At 31.8% G+C, this 12,458-nt stretch overlaps 1 protein-coding gene across 1 annotated transcript in view; it reads left to right on the plus strand.

Moving 5' to 3' along the window:
* Window positions 1–42: 42 nt before the first annotated feature.
* Window positions 43–12,458, plus strand: part of LOC140445929 (protein HID1) — a 25,146-nt gene continuing 12,730 nt past the window's right edge. The window contains exons 1-8 of the mRNA XM_072538374.1: window positions 43–465; window positions 519–732; window positions 1,729–1,880; window positions 2,327–2,380; window positions 2,438–2,637; window positions 3,481–3,694; window positions 7,352–7,549; window positions 7,668–7,758. Of these exons, the coding sequence (XP_072394475.1) occupies window positions 400–465; window positions 519–732; window positions 1,729–1,880; window positions 2,327–2,380; window positions 2,438–2,637; window positions 3,481–3,694; window positions 7,352–7,549; window positions 7,668–7,758 (1,189 nt within the window). The 5' untranslated portion in view covers window positions 43–399. The remainder of the gene's footprint in view (window positions 466–518; window positions 733–1,728; window positions 1,881–2,326; window positions 2,381–2,437; window positions 2,638–3,480; window positions 3,695–7,351; window positions 7,550–7,667; window positions 7,759–12,458) is intronic.

Consider the following 12,458-nt stretch of genomic DNA (forward strand, 5'->3'; position numbering starts at 1 on the left):
TGTTAACAAACATGATGTTATGATTAATTATTATGAGTGATCCATAAGTTAATTTATTTACAGGTAATTCGGCACCAGTGTACTAATTTATCCTGGACTTACAATACTTTACGTATTTTCTTAATAAATGTCATATTTATATATATTGACGAAACATATTATGATATTATTCTAACTTACACTGTAGAATTGTTTTTGTTCTCACTCATACTTAAGGAACAGAGTAGCCAAGAAAATTACTGCTTTCATTGATAAACTATTTTTTACTTATTACGTGATTTATGTCATCGGGTTTGTTTATGCTCGAGGAGTGACATTTTAATGACAGCACAGCAATGAACAGAGGAGTGTATTGATTTAATTTTCTATAGTTTTTCTTTAAAAATAAGCATTTGAAATATGGGAAACGTTGACACGAAATTAAATTTTAGAAAAGCTGTCGTTCAACTTACATCAAAGTCAGAGGTAATTAACTCATTAACAATAAATTCCACATTAAAACAAATTCATATTTTCAGCCAATTGACTCCAGTGACGATTCTTTTTGGGAACAGTTTTGGTCAGAAAACGTAACAAATGTTCAAGATATATTTACGTTGGTCCCAGCAACAGAAATACGACAGTTACGAGAAGATGCCCCTTCGAATTTAGCGACATTGTGCTATAAAGCAGTTGAGAAACTCGTAAAAGCTGTTGATAACAGTTGTCGTACACATTATGAACAACAAACTGGTAAAACGTTTTTATTTTTCATATTTTCTTAACGTCCATTTAATATTAATTACTATTTAAATGGGAATAAGCCACAATTAAAGGTTAAAATACGTTTATTGACGTTTCAATTTCCACTTCGGAAATCGTTCTCAAAATACAAACATTAGTAAATTGATTCGGAAATCGTTCTCAAAATACAAACATTAGTAAATCAATTTACTAATGTTTGTATTTTGAGAACGATTTCCGAAGTGGAAATTGAAACATCAATAAACGTATTTTAACCTTTAATTGTGGCTTATTCCCATTTAAATAGTAATTAATTTAAAATGCCACAAGAAAATAGCTTCAGTCCATTTAATAGTAATTAAAATGCCTTTTTGCCCTATATAATAGGTTTATAATTTCATCCTTGAACTTACTTGCTACTATAGCTTTATTTATCAAATGGTTAAATATTAAAGGACATAGATAATAATACATATTGATTAATTTTCTATTGGAAATTCTATTGTACTTAAATGACAATGGTAATTGGTCATTAATTTCAATATTATTTTTACCATTCATTCAACGTAGACAATACAACAAGGTAGTTACTTACATATGCTTTAGGTAGCTAGTTTAAAATTGACTTTTTTAAAATTCAAAGGTGTAGATTATTCTGATCTTTTACTTTATCAGTAACATCTACATAGAACTGTATAAATGCAAAATATGTTTTTAAATAAAACTGGAACTAGAATTCAGTTGTGTTTGTTTTCTTAATATTTTATACTTACACATGATTTTGGAAATCTACCTGGTTTTGATCTAACATATTTATTTAGTCTGCTTTTTCATTAAATAAGTCAGAAGCAAGGAACACTGACTAAACTAATGGGAAACACATTCCTCAAGCTAATTAATTTAAATTTATTGAAAATTTTGTGCCATAAACTTTACAATTAATGATCAGCATTTAAATTCTTGTATGTTATTAGGTATATGCCATACTGATAATTTCTTTTTTAGTTTTGAACTGTGCAAGATTGTTGACAAGGATTTTACCATACATCTTTGAAGATCCTGAATGGAAAGACTTTTTTTGGTCATCTTTGCCAAGTAGAGAGGAAGAATATGATGAGTCTGTACCTTTGGCTCATTCTTTGCTTAATTCTGTGTGTGTAAGTCAATTTTTGTTGTTTAATGCATAAAGCTTTTTTCTATTTATCATGTTTATGAAGAACTATAGAGACATCTGTAGAAGAAAGCAATATAAAACAGTAATATCAGAACAAAAAATAATTACTTAAAATAAATCATAAGAATCTTTAAAATGCTGTACTATTGACTATGTCTCTGAAATATGAGAGGTGACTGCAATGATTAATATCTAGAAATAACAAATTGAAATGCTCTTACAAAGAAGTATTCCCAGAAAGGAGTCAATACTACAATCTATCATTAAGAAGTATTTACCTATTAATTGTATTTAAAGTTGGAAAATGGTCTCTAATGTTGTAAAATAAACAAATTTTAAATATAATCTTCATTTAAAATGATGTGTATATAAATTATTTCCATATAAATATAGTTTCAGTTCCTTAATTAATATTATTATCATTTCTAGGACTTACTCTTCTGTCCGGACTTTACTGTTGTGGCAAGCAGAAAAAGTGGACCAGTAAGTGTATTATTATTCTTTGTATATTGCCAACACCTACTAATAATTATTTTACAGGATAAGGCTGAAGAATTATCTGCTATTGACAGCTGTGAATATATTTGGGAGGCTGGAGTAGGTTTTGCCCATTCTCCACCTAGAAATCCCACTTTTGATGCTAACAGAACTGAATTATTGAAACTGCTTCTTACCTGCTTTAGTGAAACTATGTATCATCCCCCTGCTGATATAACTGAGAATCCTAACAAGTGGATCTTGTAAGTACAATGCACCTATCTCAGGTCATGTTTCAGATATTTTTCAGCACTGTTCTTAATATTGTTTTTAAAATATTTCTTGTATTGTCTTTCAGCTTTATTGATTTATTATTCTATATCCATACATTGTGTGGAGATCCTGCTGACTTGTTTATTTTTAATTATTTTATATGGATTTATAATGACTGTTTCAGGATTTGTGATTCTTTTATTTCATGCAAATGCCTTTTATTAGCTGCAATAATATTATTTCCCAGTTATTTGCTTTGTCCCTTTTCGAATTTTGTTATTTTTACATGGTAAATTCCATTTTTTGGCCTCCTTCATATCTTTATTGTCTCACTTTTAACATTTTTTTTTATTATTCTATTATTTATTTAACAATATACAAATTAAACTTGAGTATGTTTGCACCAGAAGTTTGTACAAAACTTACTCCTTGGCATAGTATGGTAGTCATGTACATCTTCGGTCAGGGTTAGTATGTTAGTACTGAATCATGGTCAACTCTATTGAAAGCAAATCCAATGATACAAACAAACAGCTTAACATTTTGTCTATTTTATTTTATATATACATAGCAGCAGACACTATACTTAAATCGTATCTATTAATTGTACAACCAGTAGCTCATCGAATCAAATCATTGTACCATTTAGGTATTTACACATGGCTCCAAAATAGATTTTAAAAACAAAATTGGCTCCACCATCTTTTAGAGAAATATATTTTCCCAAACTTTTTCACCTTCGACCTAATAGTAGATCCACCCTTGCCATTTATTCAACTTTTTGAATTTTGCATAATTGTAATAGATGAAAAACTGATTCCTTTTTTTTTCAGATATTTAACATCTGCTGAAAATAGACATGCACTTCCAATGTTCACATCTTTGTTAAATACAGTATGTGCTTATGACCCTGTAGGTTTAGGTGTACCATATAACCATCTAATATTCAGTGATTCTTTGGAACCACTAGTTGAAGCTGCTCTTCAGATCCTCATTGTTACCCTAGACCACGATACCAGCTCTTCAACACCAGCCGAAAGTGAAGATGTAAGTTTTTTGTGATATTTATGTTCATAATATATAGATATATAACGGCTGTAAATAATAATTTATTTATTTATTTATTTATTTATTTATTTATTTCAACGGTAGAACCATTTACAATAAAATACAACAAATGGTAAAAAGTAAAGATCATGTACACAATCAAACAATATAGAATTTTAGAACAATATAGAACAATAAGAAACATCAAACAATAACAAAGAAACAAGTAAACAGTTAAAATTTGTACATAAAAACAGTATATCAAATCACAAAAGTTAAAAAATATATATATAAAAAAATATCACATATCTAGATTGATAATTACATTCTCAAGTTGCCTTTTGAAAGCGTTAATGTTTGTACAGAAAGGATCCAATAGGAGGTCATTGCAAGAGCTCAGCATTCTCGACAAGGGAAAATGACGAGCATAATCAGTCCTATGAAAAGGAATATAAAAGAGTGCAGTGTGTCGAGTTCTATGTATTGTGTTTAAGTGTACATTGGCTAATAACGAAGGACAATTAACAAAGTTGTTTATAATTTTAAACAAAAATAACATATCAGCTCTCAACCTGCGGTTCTTCAATGTAGTAATGTTAAATTGAGACATTATTATAGAATAATCTATGAAATAATTATCAGTATTTTTTATATTAATATGTGCTTTAAAAGCTAAAGATCTTAGAAACTTCCTCTGTACGCTCTCCAATCCATCAATGTATACTTGATGAAATGGGGACCAAACAACAGAACAGTATTCAAGACCTGAGCGTACCAGAGAGCAATACAATAATTTAAATACAATAGGTGAGAGATCATGACTGTTACGATAAATAAAACCAAGATTACGAAATCCTGTTTCCTTAATTTTAAGAAAATGGCTTCTAAATGTTAATGCACAATCCAATAATACACCCAAATCTCTTATCTCAGTAACTGAATCCAAGAGTACATACATCATTAAGAACATATCTATTAGCTATTAGATTATTTATACGACCAAAAGAAATACAAGAACATTTAGTTGGATTTAAGCTTAAACCATTTTGTTTTGACCATAAAAATATATTATTTACATCATCTTGCAGGAGATCTCTATCCGATTTATTATGTATACAACGAAATAGCTTAAGATCATCAGCAAATAGCAGGAAGTGTGAGTTTTTGATAGCCTTACCAATATCGTTAATGAACAAGTTAAAAAACAAAGGACCACAGTGAGACCCTTGTGGTACACCAGAATAACAATGGAATTCTTTTGAAATATAATTGTTAATCCGTACTTGCTGTGTACGTCCCATCAGAAAACTTTTAATCCAATTAACAATGAGGTCACCAAAGCCAGATGCATGAAGTTTGTGGACCAAAAGATTATGATTAACCTGGTCAAAGGCCTTTGAGAAATCAGTGTAAACGCTGTCGACCTGAATTTTATTCTCAAATGCACCCAACAAGTATTGTTGGTAATTGACAAGGTTTGTTACTGTTGACTTCCCGTTAGAAAATCCATGTTGTTCATCAATAATTATGTTTCTGCAAGCCCAGGTGAGATTTATCGATACCAATTTATCAAGAAGTTTCGGGATTGCTGATTGAATAGTTATACCTCTATAGTTGTTAACACACTCGCGATTGCCAGATTTATAGATGGGTGTAAGAAAACTATTTTTCCAATATTGTGGAAATACAGATGATGATAATGATAAATTGAAAATTTGTTGTAAAGGTTTACAAAGGGAAAAAATACAGTTCTTAATAAGGGCTGCAGGTATACCATCAGGTCCCGAAGAATATGTAGTTTTTAAACTCATAATCCCATCGAAAACATCAGTCACACTAAACTTCAGAATCTGACAATCCACACTATAGTCCAATTTAAAATTAGGTACATTATACTCACCATCATTATATGTACCTGAAAAATAACTGGCAAAAAGATTAACTATTTCATCACCATTCTGAGCTATTACATCCCCACCTTTATTAGACATTACATTAGGATAAGCACTAGACCCACGTGTAGTACTAACATACCTCCAAAAAGAGTGGGGATTACTTGAAAGATTTGCTTGAATAATCCCTAAATAGTTCTTATAACATACTGCTTGTAATGATTTACATCTTTCCCTTAACATCGAAAACTCCTCATATGAGTTGCCTGAGGCTTTAAAATTCCTGTGAGCTATTTTTTTCTGTATGACAAGCTCAATTAATTCTCGCGAAAACCAAACTGGAAAGTTTAATGATTTAAACCGTTTGATAGGAACAAACATATTGATGGCATCATATAAAATATGGTAAAAATTTTCTAAGCAGCAATTTACATCTGATTCATCTAATACCTTGTTCCAAGGAATTGAAGCTAAATATTCATTTAAAACTTGATAATTACATTTTTTAAAATCATGATAGAAGACATCATATTTAAGAAACAAATTTAAATTGGCTGCATGTAACAATATAGTATAAGCTGAATGATGTTGCGAAGTATTCAATAGAATATCAGTTGAAATCGACACAACTGCATCCCTCAGAGTACAGAAAACTAGATCTAAAAATTTATTATTAAGGTTAGGCAAAGCATTTACTTGTGACATATTTTGAAAATTGTAGCAAGTACAAATAATATTTGCTGGAGAGTGATGCGGACACTCAACTGTAACACCATTACTAAGATTATCCCAGGATGCTTCAGGTAGGTTGTAGTCACCACAAATACAGAATTCACAATCACTGAATCTATCCGCTAAGTCCAACATACAGGTGGAATGCTCCTCATATACTGACCCAGATGAACGTGGAGGAAAGTACACTGCACCAATGACTAACTTTTTTGTGCCACACATTACCTGTGTAAAAACGTGTTCCACAGAGGAATCCATAGGCCTAACCAACATTGAATTAAGGCTCTTATGGACAGCAATAAGAACACCACCACCACGAGTCTTTGAACTAGTTTGAGGATCCCTGTCATGTCTATACACATTCAATAAATTACATGTTTAAATAATAAAACAACTTTTAAATACATTTCTACCCTCAACATAGGCTTCTTCTAGTGTGGTAAACTGATTACAACGCTTTTCACAATCACCTTTTCATTTAATTCAAATATCTTTTCGTAAAACATTCTTTTGAGGTCTATAAATAGACAGGAACCACTGGGAGTGAGATATGAAGAATACATAGAAAAAAATTCAAGTACCATTAGTGTACTTTTGCCAATAGTCTGTATAGCAAACTTTTTGAAAATTGTGGCAGATTTTCATCTAAACTGGCAGTTGCCAGGATATCTTTGTTTGCTGGAGATATGTTTTTTCAAAACTCCACGTGAACAAGTCTTCCCAATTGATTAACCACAGTTTAACAGTCAACATCTTATATTTAAAAAATTTTATGCAAATTACAAAAATTGCCTATCCCATCACATTAAATCAACCAATCTTGTTCTTTTTGATTAATAATAATTAATTTTTCCCTTTTATTAGGCTTATTTCTTTTAGGTACAGCACTTGTAAGGATAGGTCTTTTTCTGGGAAAAAGTTTTATTGAACCATGTTTATCTTTATATCTTATAAATTTTTTATAGTGATCCTAAAGAAGGTCACAATACTATGGGTGATCAGATACATTAATAATATCATATATATTTTTTAGGTTTCAGTTCCGGATAATCTGTTCATCAATTATCTCTCCCGTATACACAGAGATGAAGATTTTAATTTTATCTTGACTGGCATAACACGCTTACTAAATAATCCACTAGTTCAAACTTATCTACCAAATTCCAACAAAAAAGTGCATTTCCATCAAGAATTGTTAGTCTTCTTCTGGAAGTTGTGTGATTACAACAAGGTAAGCCGAATAACGTATACTATGTGATGGTACGCTTTTGCATTTTTTACTTTTAATTATTCAATACCAATCACGTATTTCTTTTATCGATTCTAAAATTACATATTTTTGTTTCCAGAAATTTTTATATTATGTACTGAAAAGTAGCGACGTTTTAGAAGTATTAGTACCTATTTTATACCATTTGAACGATTCCAGAGCTGATCAATGTAAGTTATTTATTATCAAGGTTCTGAGGCTGAATTCTGTGGCATGTTTATTGTATATGGAATTAAATCACAATTGATTACAATAAGAATTACATTTTGACAATTAAATTTACTTTGACATTTAAAAAATTCTAAAATGAAAATTTGGAATGATCTTAACTTGCAAATCTTGACTTACTTGGCCTCGATCTTATAAGTATTAGCCATTTTTAGAGTTAAATTCTGAGAGATATAGTTGTACTCTAGGATTGTGGTTTAGTACATTGTAATTTATTGTACATTACAATCAATTGTGGTTTAATTGCAAATAAAATAATATTAAATTTATTTATTATCTTAACAAACTTCAAATCTGCTGAACTGATGACGTAAATTTATGAAGTAGTCGTGTAAGTTGTGACTATATTGCGAGTTTCTGTCTGTTCAGCTCTTTTGGTGGTAAGTTTGACTATTATACCAGGTGTTGCGTCATTATGTGGTGTAGGATATTCCATATGTTTTTTAATTGTGTCTTTGAGGTTCTTCAACTTTTATTTTGTTTTTATAAAAGTCTGTTAAATTCTAGAACTAAATTGAATAAAATATTAAACAAAAAAAAAAATAAGATTTAGAGGCGACCACTAGAAGCGCCACACTAGAAGATTTTAAGGCGAATCTGCCAGATTTAAAGAAAAATATAAACAATGGAAGAATGATTCGAAAGGGAAGGTTGAAAGATAGTTTAAGGGACGTGGAAATTGACATCCAGAAGATAAAAATAAAATGGACATCTTGGGGCAAACTTATAAGTCCAAAGGTGTAGTTCTCTTAAGACCTCTTAAGCCAACTATTTACAGCAATTAAATACTGGATGAACGGACATAGAAAAGGTTTTAAATTTTGCAAATTTGTGTAATTTTGATAGAAAATTCGACGACAAGTAGTTGGTTTCGCTTTATATAACTTGATACCGTCGACAAAGTGCTGGTGATAATTAAAAAAAAAAACCAGCATTGATATGGCGGATTTAGTAAGATTACCGACGATTTTTAAACGGTTATCGAAAACGTTAAGCAAAATCGTTTCAATATGTTATCCAACAGTACCCGCTTATTTAAGAAGTTAACTTTCTTTGCAAATTGTTGCCTCTTTTACACTGTCTGTGATGCTTTCTTTTTATTTTGTTCATTAGTATTTTTTATATTCTCTGCCCCTATGTGTTTCTTTCATTTCCTCCCCTCTTCTCAAATCCTTCACATTCTGCAGCAATCGCTTTCTTGCCCTCTCCTGTTCCTTCCATTCTTTTGTACAAAGTTTTCTTCTGGAGTCACTGCGGAGAGATTCCAATTATTCAAATCCATTACAGTTTTCTTGACTTTACAAAACCCAGTAAAGAGGCTACAATACAGCAGTCATTCCTCATGTTAAATTCCATAATGAAACACAAGGTTCATTCTGGCGATATTATTTTATCTTTTTAAGGTTGCATCTGAAAGACTCCATGTATTGCAATGCATGGGATGCCATTGATGGGATGTTTTGACGTTGGTTAAGTTCATGATTTAAAGAATTGTTAAGTAATAACAATGAAGGAGATTCGATAGAGGTCCCTATTGAAAATGCTTAAGAGCCGCCTCCCACCGAGCAAGAAGTAAGAGATGCAATTTCAAAATTTAAAAAATAACAGAGCTCCTGGAATGGATAATCTCCCTGTCAAACTCTTTAAAAACGGCGGCGACATACTGTTAAAAGACATGCATAAGTTAAATGAAATGTGGCATAGAATGGAAACACCCATGGACTGGAAGTTAGGTATACTATACCCATTTCACAAAAAGGGGAAATGATAATTAAGACAAGGTGACGAACTATCGTGCCTCCTTTCTAATCTTGCACTGGAAAAGGTTATTCGTGAGTCCCACATTAATACGAGTGATACAATATTTGACAAATCTGTAGAACTGTTTGGAGATACAGACGATATTGACACAATCGCCAGATCCACGGAGTCGCTGACAGAAACTTTTCGGTTTGTAAGGGTGTCTGCACTGTAAATGAGACTAAAAATATGTGCCCAAAAACGAAATGTGTGTGCGTCTCCAAGTCTGGTAATCAGACACCTACGCTAAGAATAATTGACGATATGGAGTTAGATGTGGACACCTTCATATACCTAGGTTCATTACTGACTAAGGATAACGTCAGCGAGAAAATCAAAAGAAGAATAATCATTACCAATTAGTGTTACTATAGCCTGGGAAGATAAATGGCCTTAAAACTTCTAAAAAAATTAAACTGCCCGTGTATAGAACACTAATAAAAACAGTTTTAACATACAGAGCTGAATCGTGGTTACTCACACAGAATGACCAAGAATTGCTCAAGCGTTTGAGCGAAAGATTTTAAGAAGACTATAAGGAGGACTAAAATAGGGGAGTTTGTGGCGTAGACACTACAACTTTGAGTTATATAGAAGCTTCGGGGAAGCTGACATTGTGAAATTTATTAAGGTAGCACGCCTCAGATGAATTTGGTATGTAATCAGAAGAGAGGAAGATGCGACGCCGACGTGAGAAAAGTATTCGACTGAAGAGGACTAGTGGGACGATGTACTAGAAATAGACCGAAATTTAGGTACTTGGACAACTTGGAAGACGAGTTAAAAGATGGAGAAGAGTTGATAGAGATAATACGGAATATTGATAGAGATGTTCTAAAGAAGGCTCATAATAAATTTCTCACGTAGCATCTAAAAGAGCATTCCAAAGTCCACAATTTTGCATTTTTTGCTATTCATAAATACAGGGTGAGTCATAACTATTGGGACATAGACTAAGGACAGGTTATTTGGACCAAAATATGGCTATTGGGCCAAATATGCCTTAATAAAATGTTGCTGAGAAAAAAGATACAGGGTGTTAAAGTTAATTTTTGTTTTTCGTTTTTTGCTAATAGTTTCCCTGTATATTTATAAATTGCTATCAAAATTGGCACAGAGGCATAATCTTAGACAAGAAATAGTATTTTATTTACAATTTTACGTTTTGTCATAGAGGGCGCCACGTGGATCATTCCTAATGATCAAATTGAGTCTAAACTTTTTCTGATGAAACTTTTTAGTAATTTTTATTAGAAAATATGACGTAAACATCATTTTTACGTAAAATGGGTACTCTTGTTTAATTATGATAATTTCAACCGTTTTCGATAAAAACGCAGTCGAACTGCTTAGAGTCTTAAAAAATAGTTTCAAATATTATTTCATTTATGAAAAGTATGCGTTGGACTGTCAGATAATTGTTGTTGGTAAATGTCATTTGTTCAGAGTAAATTATTTTTGATGTGACAGTGTAGTGTAATGTTGCATTTTTTAAAAGTAATCATTACTTTTTTTGATTGAAATGCCTCGTCACAATCATTTTACTAATGAAGAAATGCGAGATATGATTTGCGTATACGCACAAGAAAATTTTTGCGGTCGCTCGGCAGCCAGAAGGTATGAAATGTTATACGCAAACAGAAGGCAACCAAATCACAAAATTTTTTCAAGATTATATCGTAGTTTAGGTGAAACTGGGTCATTTCACACTAAAAATCGGGGTGGTCGACAGAAACAAATCACACCTAATCAAGAAGATGAACTTTTGGTTCGAGTAGATGAAAATCCTGAAATAAGTTCACGACATCTATCAGCAGCAACAGGAGTAAGTCAGTCGTCTATTGTTAGAATTCTAAAAAAAGAGAACCTCCATCCTTATCACTTCACTCCTGTTCAAAATTGACTTCCAACAGATCTTCCACGACGGTTACAGTTTTGCCAACGTATTCTGAATAAACATCGCAATGACAGACACTTTATTAAGAATATTATGTTCACCGACGAAGCAACTTTTACCAGACGAGGGGTTTTTAATTGGCGAAATAGTCATTATTGGGAAGAAGAAAACCCGCATGCTATTAAAGCTAGACATTTTCAGCATGAGTTTAAATTGAATATTTGGTGTGGCATTATAGGCGACCAACTACTAGGGCCTTACGTTCTTCCTCCGAATTTAAATGGAGATTCTTATTTATTCTTTTTGGAAAATACTCTTAGTGATATTTTAGATGATCTGTCACTGGATGTAAGAAGAAAAATGTGGTTTATGCAGGATGGAGCGCCACCTCATTTTTCATTAGCTGTTAGAAATCATCTTAATGACGTATTTCCTCAACGATGGATTGGCAGAGGCAGTGATTTTCAATGGCCACCAAGAAGTCCTGAGAACAACCCGCTAGATTTTTATTTTTGGGGACATGAAGTCCTTAGTTTATGCCAATGAAATTAATACACGAGACGAACTTTGGAGATACATTCAAAATGCAGCTAATCTTATAAGGGGACAGGATAATATTTTTTTAACGTCCGAAAATCCTTTATAAAAAGAGTTAGAAAAGGCATAGAAATCGGAGGAGACCATGTAAAACATTTAGTTTGAGTTTTTGTGAGTTCTTTTAAGTTAAAGTGTGTTTAGTTTTGATTTATCGTCAAAACGGAAACCTTACGTTAGTTGCAACTTTGTTTATTAGTTTGGTATTTGATAGTGGAATTGTAAATAAAATACTATTTCTTGTCTAAGATTATGCCTCTGTGCCAATTTTGATAGCAATTTATAAATATACAGGGAAACTATTAGCAAAAAACGAAAAACAAAAATTAACTTTAACACCCTGTATCTTTT

This window comes from Diabrotica undecimpunctata, chromosome 7 (assembly GCF_040954645.1).
Source record: "Diabrotica undecimpunctata isolate CICGRU chromosome 7, icDiaUnde3, whole genome shotgun sequence".
Classification (NCBI taxonomy): Eukaryota; Metazoa; Arthropoda; class Insecta; order Coleoptera; family Chrysomelidae; genus Diabrotica; species Diabrotica undecimpunctata.